The 15520-nt window shown below is 60.7% G+C and overlaps 1 protein-coding gene across 4 annotated transcripts; it reads right to left on the bottom strand.

Moving 5' to 3' along the window:
• Positions 1 to 10530, bottom strand: TMBIM6 (transmembrane BAX inhibitor motif containing 6). 4 transcript variants are annotated; one of them, XM_075902020.2, is made up of 10 exons: positions 10374 to 10530; positions 4092 to 4197; positions 3681 to 3789; positions 3253 to 3373; positions 2935 to 2983; positions 2755 to 2852; positions 2598 to 2677; positions 1887 to 1987; positions 1555 to 1627; positions 1 to 1207 (listed from the first exon to the last, which is right to left on the bottom strand). In XM_075902020.2, the coding sequence occupies exons 2-10, from the start codon at positions 4145 to 4147 to the stop codon at positions 1184 to 1186; spliced, it is 711 nt and encodes a 236-aa protein (XP_075758135.1). In that variant the 5' UTR covers positions 4148 to 4197; positions 10374 to 10530; the 3' UTR covers positions 1 to 1183. The 4 variants fall into 4 exon arrangements, with proteins under 4 accessions (XP_075758135.1, XP_075758134.2, XP_075758136.1 ...); XM_075902019.2 differs by lacking the exon at positions 10374 to 10530 and adding an exon at positions 6483 to 6764; XM_075902021.2 differs by lacking the exon at positions 10374 to 10530 and adding an exon at positions 6171 to 6432.
• Between the last annotated feature and the right edge of the window lie 4990 nt (positions 10531 to 15520).

The raw sequence follows: 15520 nt of genomic DNA, 5'->3' as shown, positions 1-15520 counted from the left end.
TAAAGGTTAAAGTCTGAGGATTTTTATTTATTATTTTTGTACAAAGTAAGACTATGGAGATTTCATATTTCTGAATCAAAACACCTTTGTCTTCACAGTATGAGTTAGATAACGCAGCCACAGCTGGCCACCGACAGAAGAGAAGGATAATTACACTCGTTACGGTATGAAAACCTGTTAGACGTCTCTTTAAAAGTAGATTTCTTACATTGTAATTCTTGGCACTGGTTCTAGAGAGAGCGGGACTGCTTCCGCCCGAGCAAGCAGGGGGGAGTTTGGCCTAAGGGAGGGGAGGAAGGCCTGGCTGGCAGGGAGAAAGTTCACAAAAACTCTAGGGGTTCCCTGGGCGGGGCAGGAGCTGCACTGGGGCCTTGGCAGCCTGGTGAGGGGAGACTGGCCAGCACAGAGGAGCTGGAGGCCAGGGAGCAGCGAGGTCAGCTCCAGCACAAGCTGGGGGGGTGGTTGGTGTTACTGCCAGAGCCCCTAGGTGCCACGCCTGGCTGTAGGGCTGCTCCCATGGGGAGGTGACTAATCTCTACCAGTGGATTAGTTACACAGAAGGGCAGGCCCCGATCCCCGGAGCTGGAGCCCAAGAGGTTCTAGGAGCCTAGTCCCCAGGGGATCGGGGCCTGCACCTCATGGGAACAGGACTGTGCTGGTGGCTGGGCAGGTTCGCTCTGGTTCAGACACCCTGGCTGAGTGAAGGGGCAGGAAGGGCAGGGCTGCTGCAAGATCAGCTTTAGGAGGCGTCTCAGCTCTTAGGATCGGGGGGGGGGGGGGGATGAACAACCCCTGCCTCTGCTGCCCTGGATCCCTTTAAGCTTGGGGCCCATCTCGTGGCTCTAGGCAGAGCCCTACAGCCAGCTCCTGGCCCTGCTCTGAGAAGAGACACCGCTGAAGGCCCCAAACCCTGCAAAGATTCAGTCAGTGGAGCTGGGGGGAGGGGACACAGGAGCTAGGGAGGGGCCCCCCCCAGGAGCAAGCTGCAGGGTAGGAAGAGGAAACCAAACTCCAGGAGGAGCTGCTAAGCAGCTGGTTTCTAATTTAAAAAAAAAGCTCAAACAAGGGAAAACAACCCACAAAATACAAAAGCAACCCGGCTGCCTGTCGCTGGCAGAGCGCAGCCCCTTTAATGTGTGGGGGGGGCGGCGGGGGCTCCACCCAACTGGCACCTGGCGTCTCTTCACTTCTCCTTCTTCTTCTTGTTCTGCAAGAGGAGAGGAGGAGTCAGTGCCCGGCCTGCGGCTGGCTCAGCCCTTCTGCAGCCCCTTCCATGCAGGCAAGACGGCTGCCCCTCGGGGGCCTCCAGCTTTTCCGTCCTCGCCAGGCCCTGCGTGGCCCCACCCTCGCGCTCAGCTCCATGGGGATGCTGGAGGGAGGGGCCCAGGGGTGCTGGCTACTGTCCTGGCCCACTGCAGAGACCCTGGGCCAGGCAATTTCTGGGCCACGTCCCTGCTTGGCTGAACTCGGCCCACGCTGCCGGGTCTGCCCCAAGTGCTCAGCCTGGCTGGCAGCCTTGGCTGACCGGGGACCTGGAGCCGGGCAGGGACTCACCTCGTTCATCCCCAGCAGGATCATGAGCTCCCGAAAGAGGTTGATGAAATCCAGGAAGAGATCCACACAGTGCCTGGGGGAGAGGCAGAGAGTTGGGGGGCTCAGCCTGGGGCTGGGCTCTTTGCCTGTTGCACCCCGAACTTCCATTCACCAGCTGTACCTGCTCCGTCCCCCCACCTCCCAGCAGTGATACCTGCCCCCGTCTCACTCACCTGCTCGCTGTCCTCCCGGCCCCACTCAGCTCCCCATTGTCCTCCCCGCCCCTCCCCCCATCCACCAGCTGTCATCCCCACCCCCACGCACTGGCTCGGCGCCGCCACGCCCCTCCCTACCAGATGTAATCCTTGTCCCCGCTCTCTGCTTTCTCGATGATGAGCTGCGTGTCGAAGAGCACGAAGCCGCACATGACCATCAGCCCGAGGTACAGGTTAGCCTGGTGGGGAGGAGGGAGTGTCAGGGACAGCCCCCGAGCCCTTTAGATGCCCCATCCCACCCAGTCTGTTTGGGACGTTCCCCCTCAAGCAGCAGGGGCTGCTGTTCCTGCCCCAGTAATTGCCCCCTCTGGGGCCAGGAGGGTGGGGGGGCCTTGGTCTCACTTGCTCCAGGAACAAGGCAGGTCCCACTTTGTTGTGTGTGCGCGCAACAGAGCCGGTGTGAGTCCGTTCCCCCCCCCCCCCCCCCCCGTTTCCCCCTCAGCTCCTGGGCCGGGCTGCCCCGAGCTGGGGTGAGTTACCCACCCCCGCCAGCCGCAGTCTCGCGATGGGTGCCAGGCAAAGCAGGCTGGAAACACGGCCCAGCAGTGGGAGCGACAAGGGCCCAATCCCGCAAGGGGCCCACTGAACCTGCTCTCCCAGGACTGGGCCGTCTGCCCCGCTGGGCCCAGTGTGGCTCCAGACAGGCTGTGGCACAAGGCCCACAGGATCACACCCACCTCTGGGAACTGCACTGACTCCCCCAGCCAGCCTGAGGCACCCGCCTGCCCCCCCCCCCCCGCTGCCGGCTGTCCTGGCAGGACCCTTGTGCACAGGGAGGGAGGGACTCACCGTGAAGAGCCAAGTGGACCCCACGAAGATGTTAACCACGGAGAAGAGCAGCATCAGCAAGAGGCCAGAGAGGAGGACGCCTGCGACAGAGAGAGGGGCATGAGCCCCCGTGCTGGGAGGGGAAGCCAGGCCGGGGGAGGCCGAGGTTGGTTCTTACCTCCCAGGTACAGGAAGCTGCGGCGTCGGGCGTAGAGGGCGCTCAGCGAGAAGCAGCTGAAGATCACAGCGGTGCCCAGGAAGGCCGTGGGGATGATGCTGCAGAGAAGGAGAGCGGGTGAGAGGGGCCGAGAGGGACACGGGCGCCCAGCCCACCCGCCCCACATGCCATGGTGCCTACCTGGGGTTGATGGCGATGCACATTTCCAGGAGAGGGCTCAGGTTGGCTCCTGCAAGGGCAACACAGCACACGTCAGTGACAGGACCTGCCCCGTCAGCAGCCAGCGGCCCCGTGGGGCTCAGGGCAGGTGAGATGGGCCCAGGGCTCAGTGCCAGGCCTGGATCTGCCACCAACCGCCCTGTGCCCAGCCCTGGAAGAAGGGTGGCCCTCCGCCCAGGCGAGTGACAGGTGAGCCACAGGCCCCAGCGAGGGGAGAAGGGAGCCTTGCAGACCAACCCCCTTTGCTCAGGAGATTACAGGGCAGCAGCCCCCACGTACCAGTCAGGAAGGCAAAGCCAGCCAGCATCCCCAGCCTCTTCTGCTCCGTCTCCCTGCTGTGGGGCGTGGCCGTGAGCCAGATCAGCAGTCCCAGGGAGCCCAGGCCAGAGAGCAGGTTGAGCTGTTGGACACAGACAGGTAAGCGGGGAGCCCGTGGAGAGGGAAAGGGGTGCCCCCCCATTCTTATCCCACCATGGGCAGCGCCGACACAGCCGCCCGGAGATGGGAGAAGCTGGGGGGCTGACAGGGCGCTGCCGACAGGGGTCAGTGCCACAGTGCGGGAGCAAAGACAGCAGGGCAGGTGCCCATTTGCCACGCCCACCACCCATCTGCCAGCACTGAGAAATGGGCAGGAGATGCCCCCGAGAGCCCATCAAGCCCCCTCAAGAAGCAGCCGGCTGGGGACTAGGCGGGGCCGCTGCCCTTACCCGGATCACATGGGTCACCACGTTGACGTAGGCGCCGGCCGCAGCCACAAACATGCAGAGAGCAAAGCTGGCATAGACCTTCTTCAGGTGCTGCTGGGTGGAGGCGGAGCTGCGGGGCAGAAAGGAGCCAGTCAGCAGCCTCCAGAGTTCAGAGCTGCCCCACAGCCCAGCCTGGCTACTGCCAGGGCTGCTCAGCCAGCTGCCCAGCTGAGCCAGAGAACGGCCACTGGCACCAGCCCCGATGGGCGGAGAGGCCAGTCTGGGAGCCCCAAAGCCCTGCAGCCCCACCCCGACAAGTGATTCTGGGGCAGAGCCAGGCAAGAACCCAGGAATTCTGGCTCCCAGGCTCCAACCACTAGGACCCACTCCTGCCCAGGGGGATCAGGGCCGGGGAGGGAGCCCCACACTCACATGTGGGAAAACTTGAAGAGCGCATTGAAGTCAATGTTCCGGTTGAACACGTCCATGGCGCCGGCTGGTGGGTCGGACACGCCTTCGCCTTGTGGAGCTTCACCAGCTGGGAAAGACAGGGCAGGGGGACGCATTAGACCACCACAGTGGAGCCCTGCTGCCAAGACCAGCTCCCCAGGCACAGCCCTTGGTGCCCAGCTCATTCCGGAGAGCCCTGCCTGGAGACACCCCCCCAGCCTGGGGGCCTGAGCAACCCCCCTCCTCCAGCTGGCACTAGTAGGCCACCTCGCCCTACCCCGGCAGGCAGGGAGCCAGGCGTGGCAGGGTGCTTTCTGGGGCACAGAATAAGGAAACACAAGAACCACTCTCGGGAGGGAAAGGCGACACCGCTGGGCGAAGGCCGCGGGCCGTGACGTGCCTGGCGCGGTGAGCTCCATCTCCGCCCCACGCCTGGGCTGCAGCCTTCTGCCAGCTCCCGACCGCCACAGCCAGCGGCAACCTGGCTCGGAGCCCCTGCTGTGCAGGGAGATTTGACTCACCAGGGAGCTGCCTGTCAAGATCTCCTCCCCCAGTGGCGAGCTACCGGGCTTCCCTCCACCTCGCGCTCAGCCTGGCTCCCGAGGACCGTGTAGGAGCCGTGCCGCTGTTGTGCAAACCTCTCAAGCGTCTGCCGCCTCATCCCCCTGCCCGGGGCTCTGGGCCCGAAGTCTAGCTGGTGCAATTATTGCAGGCTGTTGCAGGGCTAGTCACAGGCTCCCAGCGAGCCCAGCTCCCCGGGGACTTCCACTTGGCAGGCGAGAGCAGCTGGAAAGTGCCTTTGTTCAAGGCTTCCATTAGTGCCCCTAATGACGTCCCCAGGCAGGGCCAGCACCGGGCGGGATCGGCGCTGGGCAGGGAGGCTTCTTGCTCCCTGGCCCTAGGTCGCTCCCTCCCTCATTCACCGGGTTGATCCACGGGGGCCAGACAGGAGTGAATCCCTGCAAGCGCTGTAACCAAGAGCAGGTCTTCCCTGCCCACCCAGCAGCCTGTGTGCAGACGCCAGCCCAGGCTCTGGCTCAAGGGGGTGAAGGGACAGGGCGGGGGATTGGGCCTGGCTTACAGCACGTTTACTGAGGCCGTGGCCCTGCCCCATGCAGTGACACGGGGACACAGGTCTAGGGCTGCCCCTCCCCGAGAAGCACAGGGCAGGCCTGATGCCTTGGCGGAGTTTGATCCCAGGATTGGTGTACGCGCTCAGCCCGGGAAGGTGGCTCATCCATGGGACAATCAGCCCAAGGCACCTCTTGTGGGCACAGGCCCTGGGGCGCTGGCTAGGCACCGCAATGCCCAGAGGCTGCAGAGTGACTGTCTGTCGGGGGTTCCCCCTCGGGATGCTCGCGTGCAGCCCAGCAGCGCCAGCCAGCCCAGCGTGCCCAGGCCAAACAAGCCTGGTGCCAAGTGATGGTAGCAAGTGGGGGGCGCCTGAGCCCAGCCTGGATCTCCTGCCACCTTTAGCAGGAGCAGAGCAAAGGCTGCTCTGCAGCCAGGCTGAGGAATCAGCCCACTGCCAAGACACCGCGAAGGGATCGTCAGTCTGGGACAGCGCCAGATCCTGCCAGGACAAGAGCTACCAGGTCCTAGTTTCCAGAAAGCAGGCGATCCCCTCAGCCCCCCGCTTCCAAGGCCTGGCCCACAGCAGGGCACCAGCACGTCACTGCTCAGGCCCCATGGGCACAGCCACAATCGCTTCCCACAGTCTGATGTCTCAGCCCCAGCCGGGGAGAGGAACAGGGACAGCCGGGACTCGGCTCCCAAGCTGGAATCAGGGCAGGACTCAGTGTTTACGCCCCAGGCGTGGGGAGTCGGCGCAAGGTTCCAAACTAGGTCGGCACCTGGTGCGCGGGGGAGGCTCAGACGGGGCAGAGCTCACCCAACCCCTGGCTCACGTCAGCCTGCGCTCTGACTCCACCAGGCAGAGGAAGTCGGGAGAGCAGATCCAGGGCCAGCCACGAGCCCAGCCTGTGGGCCCAGGGACGGGAAAGTGAAAGAGAAAGAACCAGGCGGGCGGAGGTTGGGGGGGGATGGCCGTGCTCTGCCTACCAGGCTGAGTTCAGTGGCTCCCCGGCGCAGGCCCTCTTGCAGCCTAGCCTGGAGCACACGGGCTGGCCTCTGCTGCCACCCGTGTCAGCCCCGAGGGGCGCTCGGTTTCAGTGGTGGTAGGTGAACTCACACGGGTGTGACTGAGCTTACAGGGATGGTCCGAAAGCATCCAATTGCCGCAGGGGAACCAAACAGGCGGAAAGCCCGCCCCCTGTGTCACCAAGACCCCTGGGGTGAGGTCAGTAAGCAGCCAAACCCTGGCTCGTCAATAAATAACCAGTGAACCCGGCCACCCCTGCAACCTTTACCCACCGAGCCCTGGCCTTGCGGCGCCTGCTCCGAGGGGAGCTCTGCTGCCTGCCTGAACCCCTGCGCTGCCCCGAGGAAAGGCGAGGCAGGGCGCAAACGCTGTCCCAGACTGTGCTAGGCAAATCAAACACCCTTGCGCCGGGACAGCACAGCAGAACTGCTGGCACAGCCCACCCATGACATCGCAGTTCCCTCTATGACATCACAGTCCCATTATTCTGCCTCCTGGGATAGCCAGACTGCCAGAACAAGCTAGCCAGGCCCTGCCTGAAATCCTGCAAGCCCCACTCCCCCTGGCATTCACAGCTCTGGTTCTGCACAGGAGGCGGCAGCCCCGCGTATTTTCCTTCTACACCTCCCCTAGGAGGGTACCCCCAGCTCTTCCAGGGTCTTCTCAGTCCTCAGCCTTCCCTGAGCCCTCCACACGTCCCAACCCCACAAACTGCAGGCACCTGTCCTTGCCAGTGCTTGGGCAGCTGTTTGCTCCCCGCTCAGAATCCAGATAAGGCTTCTCAGCCCCAGCTGTGGCAGCAAGTCCAGGGCTGAGAGCTCCTGACCAAAGCCCAGCTGTTTTGCCCTGGACAAGGGCATCCTATCAGCAAGACCTGAGCTTCAAAGGAGCTGCAGAGATTGCTCTGGGGACAGATGTCCCACTACGCAGCAGGATGGTAGCAGACCTGAGGCCACGCAGCCTGGGACTGAAAACCCAGGAATCCTCCTGTTTCCTAGCCCTGCACCATGTCTGTCTGGCTCCTCTGTTTCCTTCCCTAGAAGAACCCAGGTGTTCTCTGCATCAGAGCTGGGGAAAGGCCTTTAGCCTGCTAATCACCAGAATCTAGCCTGCTCAACTGCACCCATGCAGGTAGGGGTTTTCAAGATGACTTCCAGAAGCCAGCTCTGCTACTGCCTCAGTCCCCCCCGTAATGCTGGGGGTTAAATACCCTCTTCAAAGGTGGGGTCTGCTCCCCATTGGTTTGCATCTCCCTTGTTAGCTGACTCAGCCTGAGCCAGAGTCGAGATGAGTGTGACAGCTGTCATACCGGGTCAGACCATCTACCCCCTTCTGTTCCAGAACTTCAGGGAGAGAGAGCAGGAAAGGGCAACTGTGGAGTGATCCATTCCTGTCTTCCACAGCTGACTAGTCCAAAGATAAGGGTTGTCCCAATCGCGCTGTTGCACCCCTGATCATCTTGTTTAATGGCCATTGATGGATCCCTCCAATTTTCACAGTATTTTTTAACTCCATTATACTTTTGGCCATCACTCTCCCCCCGGCAACAGGTTCCATAGATTAGTTCTGCCTTGTATGAAAAAGGACTTCTTCTTTGTCCTAAGCCTATTGATTTAATTAGGTCACCTCTCGCTTTTGTATGTGGGCACACCACTTCAGACTGGTCAGCTCTGTATCTTATGCTCTCCCTCCATCATGGTCTCTTTCTTTAAGCTTAACATCTCTCATTTTTTGTCTCCCCTTGGATGGAAGCCATTCCATATCCTTGATCATCTTTGCTGCTCTTCTCTGAACTATTTCCAGTTCTCCTGGATACTTTCCGAGATGGGACAACCAGAACTGGACACAGTGTTCAAGTTACAGGTGCACCATGGATTTACAGAGTGCCTTTATGGTATGTTTTACCTTTTCTCTCATTCCTAACAGTCCCTCAGCCTTTTTGACTGCAGCTGAGCATCGTGCTGTAGTTTACAGAGAATTAGCCACAATGGCTCCAAGACCTTGTTTGTGGGTGGTAATGGCCAATGTAGACTTCATCACTGGGACTATCTGTTCCCAAGTACTACTTAGCAGATGAAACTCAACTATATTTTGTTAGACAGATCTCAGAAACCTGGGTAAGTCCTCAATCTACTTTACACTATGGATAGTCGAGTGAAAATGACTAACCGTTTAACCAATAAGCTGATGTTTAATGGTGTCAGTTACACTCAGCCACCCAGGCAGGTCTCTTTGCTGCTCAAGGCCTCCTCCCCTGGAGCTGGGCTGGCAGCCCCAGTCCTGGGGAGGTTTCACTGCGGACTCTGCAGTATAAAGCTACCAGATTTTTCAGCAGTTACAGGGTTACCCTATTACCCAATTTTTAACATCTCTGCTTTACACGGAACCATGCTGACTAATGTTGTATTGTCCACCAATGATAGCACTTCACTGATTACCCCCTTTTCCAGATCTTCATTAAAGATCTGGGGCAGATCCTTGGGGGACTCTGTTGCTCATGGCTTTACAGTGGAAAAACTGACCATTTATTCCCACTGTTTCCAAGTTTCAAGCCGTTTGACCTGCAAGAGGCCCTCTCCTTGCATCCAAGGAGAAATCACATGATTTCCCTTTACAAAAGCCATGTTCACTCGCCATCAACGAGCTGTATTTTCCTTATGTCAGGCAAAATTTTCTTCTTTAATATGCTTTTTCTACCAAACTGCACAGTACCAAAGGTAGGCTTACTGGTCAGGATCGCCCAAAGAACCCTTTTTAAATATCAGTGCTACAGAAGCTACCTTCCAATCATCTAGGCCAGAGGCTAGCTTAAGCATGAGACTACATTTCATTTTGCAGTTCTGTAATTTCATGTCCAAGTCCCTTTAGCCCAGCTACTTCTAGTAATTTATTACTGGTTAGTGATCACTTTGTTTTAAAACCTCTTCTGACACATCCCTTCGCAGGACTACTTCAGGTTTCTTGCTCAACAAGAGCAGTGACGCAAGCCACTCAGACCAAAGCAAACACTTCATCTGGCTTTTCTGTAATGGCCTTGCCTTCCTGGAGCTCGCCTTTCACACCTTTGTCGTCTGGTGGCCCCACTGCACGTTTGGCAGGTTTCCCACTTTGGATGTACTCAACACAACTTTAGCGTGTGTCTTTAGCAAAGTGCTACTCAAATTCCTTTCCCCCCCACCCGCCGCCTTATCGGAGAGTCTCTGCTACTTCCTGTTTTCCTCAGCAGGCTCTGACTTACAATTTGTAAAAGCCTCAAGCTACAAGGCATCATTAATCGCTCCAACACATGTCATTTCTGTGGTGTCACTTGGACACAACTGCGAAATTTCGCCACTGGTCCGGACGGCCTAGAAAGTACCAGCCCAAAGAGGCGGGCGGGAGCCAGGACTCCTGGGGCCTCTCCTGGTCTCTGGGAGGGAGCGGGGCCTGGGCACACGAGGCACAGGCCTGCTAGCAGCAGCGAGGGGCCTGAGACGGGGCTGTGCCAGGCTAGGGGATCCATGCTGGACTCGGGTAAAAGGGCAGGGAGAGGAGACACACCCAGGGCGGGCCCGATGGCGAATTAGATGATGGGGGGCAGCCAGGCCCAAGGGAATCTGGGAGAAGGGGGCAGGAACATGGGGATATCCAGGGAACGATGGGAGCCAGGCCTATGGGAAAGGGGGGGGGGCCGCGGCTAAGAGGAGGGGGAGGAGGATGTCCAGGTCCATGGGGGGGGGGGGGGAAGGAGAGAGGCAGCTCGGCGGGGGGGAGACTGGGGCCGAGAGGGATCCGTAGGGAGGGGAACCAGGCGGAGGCCGAGAGGCCAAGTCCATGGGGGGAGGCGCCGCCCAGCGGTGGAGGGGAGGCGGGGGCCGAGACGGATCCGTGGGGACGGAGGGGAGCCCGGCGGGGGGGGCCGGAGAGGGGTCCGTGGGGGGGGAGGGAAGCCCGGCGGGGGGGGGGGGGGAGGGGTCCGTGGGGGGGGGAGGGAAGCCCGGTGGGGGGGGGCGGGGAGGGGCCCGTGGGGGGGGAGAGGGGAAGCCCGGGGGGGCGGGGGCGGAGAGGGGCCCGTTGGGGGGGGGAAGGGGAGCCGGTGGGGGGGGGGGGCGGGGGCGGAGAGGGGCCCGTGGGGGGAGGGAAGCCCGGTGGGGGGGGGGAGGAGGGTCCCGGGCCGCTCTCACCTGCCGTCTCCGTCACCGCTGCGCTCGGGCCCGTACGTGTCTCTGGCCTCGCTCTCCTGCGGCCACCTCCCACCTAGGCCCCGCCGCTGATTGGCTCGCCCAGAGCGGGTTTCCCGCCTCCCTCCGCAGCTCATTGGGTGCCTCCGCTAAAGAGCTCGCCGCCTCCCATTGGCTAAAGCGGGTCGCTGTCAGTCCCGCCGCTTCCAATAGGCTTCCGGCCGCACCCAAGCGCCGCCATTGGCCCGACGAAACCCCAACATTGGCCGTTTTTGGCGCGCGTCCATTGGTCATGGATCCGTCACCGGTGACCAATCACAACCGCCCAATAAGTGGTCGGCCCGCCCCCTCCCGCGGCTCTATTGGCCAGCTAGTCACCGGAGGCCCCTAGAGGCCGGACCGGGTGCTGCAGGCTCTCGCTGTGGAGTCGCTGGAGGGGAGTGCAGGAGGCAGGCGCCCCGCAGCGGAGCGCCCCCAGCGGCAGCGCTGGGTACTGCCGCGCCCCGTAAGGTGCGCGTGGTGCATTGTCGGCCGTGCCCCCCCCGAATGGCGCCCCCCCCCCGCGTTGCATCCCGTGCATTGCTGGCTGTGCCCCTCCCCAACACGGAGCATCTTGTGCATTGCTGGCTGTGCCACCACTGGGTACCATATGCCTGCTGTATTGCCAGCTGTCCCCCCCCCCATGGTGCACCTGGTGCCCCCCCATGGTGCACGACTGTGCCCCCCCCCCGTGTATCTGGTTGTGAAGTGGGGATTTTATTCACTTTGTCATGTTGCATGTGAGTTCTACTGTCCTACAACCCCCTGTGTGTGCCACTGGGGCACTGCACCAAAACCTAGATGGTGATGGGAATTTGGGGTGTGACTCCAGCTCTTCCTAATCTGAGCCGGGAAAGAGTGTCTGGCTTGGGGTTCAAGCAGAAGTGCAAGTAAGCCGGTGGTCCCCCGTGCAGTGCACCAGCAGGAACGCAGCTAACCAGGCACTCAGTTGCAACTGCTCCCAGCTGGGCTCCTGGGGTTCTCCTACAAGCTGCTTGGCCCAGCCCCTAGACCCTCCCCATGCTCTTGGGGGGCTGCAGCCATGCATATGGAATTCTGCTGCTCTTTCCCTTCTCCAGCCGATCAGGGAGCGAGGAAAAAGTGCACCGCCTGTATGGCTTCCTCTTGCTCCTAGTTGCCCAGGGTAGGGGCAGAGGGGGATGAAGCAGGCTGTGCACTTTCCCCTTGCTCCCTGATTGTCAGGGGATGAGGAAGAGCAGCAGTGACATGTGCAGCTGCAGCTTCCCCACTGTCCTGCAATGGAAGGCGCCCTTGCTAGGGATGTCAAATCCCATTTAATTGGTTAACCATTAAGGCTTAATGGGTTAGCCATTCACATCCCTAGCGGAGTCCCCCACCCCCACATTCCCACTGCTCTGAGACTCCCCTCCCCCACCCCTGATTCCTGAACCCCCCAAACCCTCCTGCCCTGAGCTCTGAATCCCCACAATCTCCTTGCACTGAGCCTTCCATGCTCCACATCCCCCCACACCCTCCTGCCCTGAGCCCCCCACATCCTGAGTCCTCTGCCCAGACTTCTGAACCCCCCACAGCACCACTGCTCTGAGCTCCCACTTCCCTGCCCTGAGCCCCTCCTCACCCCCAACCCTGACCCCTGCACCTCTACATACCCACCCCCTGCCCTCTGCCCCCTCCTCTCTAATCCCCTGCCCTGACCCCTCCATAGGGAGGGTGATAGTACTGGTAAGAAGCTTGAGTTCCTTTCACCCCTGGGTTCAGGACAAGAGCCAGGCCCTAGCCAGAGACTCTCCTCTCCCAAAGATCAGTTTTACCAAATGTTCCTGTTTACTGTTCTGACAAGTTCTACACCAGGGGTGGGCAATAATTTTTGGTGGGCAGGCCACTCCCAAGATCTGGTAAGCAGTCAAGGGCTGTGTGAGGTAGGGTATGTCTACACTGCATTCCTCTTTCGAGAGAGGAATGCAAATGCAGCTAAACGAAATTGCAAATGAAGCGCGGTTTTGAATTTCTCGTGCTTCATTTGCATAATCGCATCCGGCCGCTTTTTCGAAATACCCTGTTTCGAAAAAAGAAACGCTGTCTAGATGCGGTTATTTTGAAAGAAAACCCTTCTTTTGCAATTACCCTTACTCCTTATAAAATGAGGTTTGAGGGTAATTTCGAAAGAAGGGTTTTCTGTCGAAATAACTGCATCTAGGCAGCGTTTCTCCGAAAAAGCGGCACGGGAAATTTAAATCCGCATTTCATTTGCGATTTCGCTCAGCTGCATTTGCAGGAATGCAGTGTAGACATACCTGTAGTGGGGGGGCTGTCTGTTCTGTAACCCGGGTTTCCTCTACCCTGTGATGTGTGATTCCCTTTGACTCACCCACATGTGGATTGGCCCAGACACCTAGTTCCAGCCTGAGTAGATAGCAAGGCTCTTCCCAGGGGGAGAGACGAAGGGAGGTGGAAACGGCCACCTGGCTGGGGTGCAGGGCCTGGGAGCTGCGCAGTTTTTGGCTGGGATGACATGAAGAGAGGAGACTAAGCTGAGTACCGAGGGGTCAGGGGCCAGTGGACCCCTACCCCAAGGGGTCTAAGGCTGCCTGGCCCTGACTCCTATAACCACATCATGTCTATGCTGTGCTGTATCCTGGAGAAGCAATTAACCCTCTCCATTCTACTGGCTGGTGGAGTCTCATCTTGCTGAGGACAGGGGTGAAGGATCGGGGGGCTCCCCGACCACCGTCACGGGCTGCACTTTTCTAAGGAGGAGGTGTGGGATCTGGGACCGAGGTTGGGTCAGAAGGGGGCTTGGGGTAGGGAACTGGGCTGCAGGAGAGGGTGTGGGGGCTGAGAGAGAGTTTGGGTGAAGGAGGAGGTTGTGATCTGGAGTAAAGGCTTGGGGTGCAGGAGAGGATTCTGGCCTGGGGAGGGGTGCAGAAGGGGGTGCAGGATCTGGGAGGGAGTTGTGACCTGGGGGAAGAGAGAAGGAAGTGCAGGGGGTTTGGATGGTGGCCTGGGGAAGGGAGTTGAGGGAAGGTGGGGCTGGGGTGCGAGAGGCAGGCTCTGGCCAAGAGGCACTTATCTAGGTGGCTCCTGGCCAGCAGCCCTGCAGGACCCTGAGGCAGACTTCCTGCTGCCATAGCCCCAGGCTGCTCAAAATGGCTGGATGCTCCCTGTGACTCTGTGCTCCAGGTGCCAAGGGGAAAGAGGAGGCTTTCCCTGCTGCCCCTGCCCCTAGCAAAATCTCTCAGCTCCCATTGGCCAGTTTCCATGAGGAGGGGATGGAGTGAGCTGGGGACTGGGCAGGAACTTGGCCTCATGGAAGGGGTAGGGCAAGGGAGCCAACAGCCTCTGTGGGCCCCTGGGCAAGGTAAAGGTTCTGGCGCTGTGCTCCCGGAAGGGGCGGGGCCTCAGAAAGAAGGGGCGGGCCTTAGAAAGAAGGGGCAGGGCAGCCAGCCCTCCATGCTGCTGGAACCATGACAGGTCCCCCTTCAGCCCTCAGAGCTGCACGGTGGGTGATTTAAAAGGCTTGAGGCTCGGGGGGGCTCAGTAGCAGCAGCTGGGAGTCCTAGGGCCCTTTGAATCACCAAGCCCCAGGGCAACTGCCCCATGGGGCAAGGGTTTTTGGATTTTTGCGATTCAGACAGTTGGCAGCTCTCCCCGGGCAGGCATGTGGAAACCCTGACGGTGCTGGAAGAGTGCAGCTGGCAGCTTGCTGGGCACCAGCCAGTGCAGGCGCAACACCACCCATGCGGGTGCAGATGGTGTGTGCCTGGGGGCCCATTGACTGTTCTGCCCTGGCGTCCAGCATTGCTGTTGGCAGGCCTGCCCCCGGGCCCTGTGTGTCCAGTGCATTGCTGTCCATGCCCCGGGTACAGTGTGTCCAGCATATAGAGATAACTGTGCCCCCGATACAGTGCCCCCCTGGGCATGGGGCATCCGGTGCATTGGCAGCTGTGTCCCCCCCCAACCTGCAGCATGGTGCATCTGGAGCATTGCTGGCTGTGATCTCCAGTATGGAGAATTCAGCTCCCCTGGCATGGTGCACCCAGTGCATGGCCAGCTGCCCCCTCCCGGGATGGCACATGCAGTGCATAACTGGCTGCACCTCACAGCAAGGTGCACTGCAGCTGTGTCCCCGGGGTGCAGGTCCTAGGGTGCGGTGCCAGGTGCTGCTCCCCCTGGGGTGGCGTGCATTGCTGGTGCCACATCTGGGGGTGGCCGGGGCCGGCGTGTACAGTGGCTTGCAGCTCGCTGATGGCTGTTCCTGACCTTGGGGTTACAGCAACGCCTGGCCCTGCCCACGGGGCCCGCAGCCCAAGTGGGGGCGGGGGAGGAGGCGGTTTTATCCCATTGTATAGCTGGGGAGCTGAGCGCAGGGAAATGCCCCCCACCAAGGACTGGCGCGAAGGCAGATGCCCAGCCCGCCCCCTCTCTCCCCATCCTCTGCAGCCCGGCCCTGTGGCCGCATGGCCCCGCCTGCCTCCCCGCCCCGCCCCAGAAATTCTCCGCGCGGGGGTAGGTGTGTCTGTTCCAGCAAGCGCCAGCAGGGGGCGGCCTCTCCCTTCCTAGGCGGCCCCTGGCAGCTCAGGGGAGCCGAGGGAGTCTGCAGCTACTGGGCGAAAGGGCTCGGGATACCCAGGTTCTAGTCCCAGCTCGGAGGGGCTTGTGGTGTAGCCGTGGGTGGATGGGAGTTAGGACTCCTGGGGTCCATGTGGCTCTAGCCCGGAGGAGCCTCGGACACGCCTGAGTTTCCCAGGCTGCAGAAGGGGCTAAGAGAGTGATGTTTGTAACGCGCTTGGAGATCCGTGGCGGGTAGGAGTAGCCGCGTCTGGGCAAGGGGTGAGTTTTAGAGGATGCAGGGCCGAAGGGGGCAGGGGAGCAGCCCGTCGAGGGCCCCGGCCAGGGCGCACAGCGCGGCTGGGTAGGTGGCTGTAGGAGGCAACACATCTGGGTCGGGGCATTATGGAGGGCAGGGCTGGGCGGCGGAGACAGCTGGGGGAGAGGTGCTGTGGGTACAGCTGGGCGGAGGTGCGGTGTTAAGGGGTAGCATAGCTGGGGTGAAGCATTAGGGGACAGCACAGTGGGGCGGAGGTGAAGCAATAAGGGGCAGCTGGGGTGGGGCATCAGGCGGGGCTCTG

The sequence above is a fragment of the Pelodiscus sinensis genome, chromosome 31 (assembly GCF_052426305.1).
Source record: "Pelodiscus sinensis isolate ZL-2025 chromosome 31, ASM5242630v1, whole genome shotgun sequence".
Taxonomy (NCBI): Eukaryota; Metazoa; Chordata; order Testudines; family Trionychidae; genus Pelodiscus; species Pelodiscus sinensis.
This window is presented reverse-complemented; position numbering and strand designations above follow the sequence as displayed.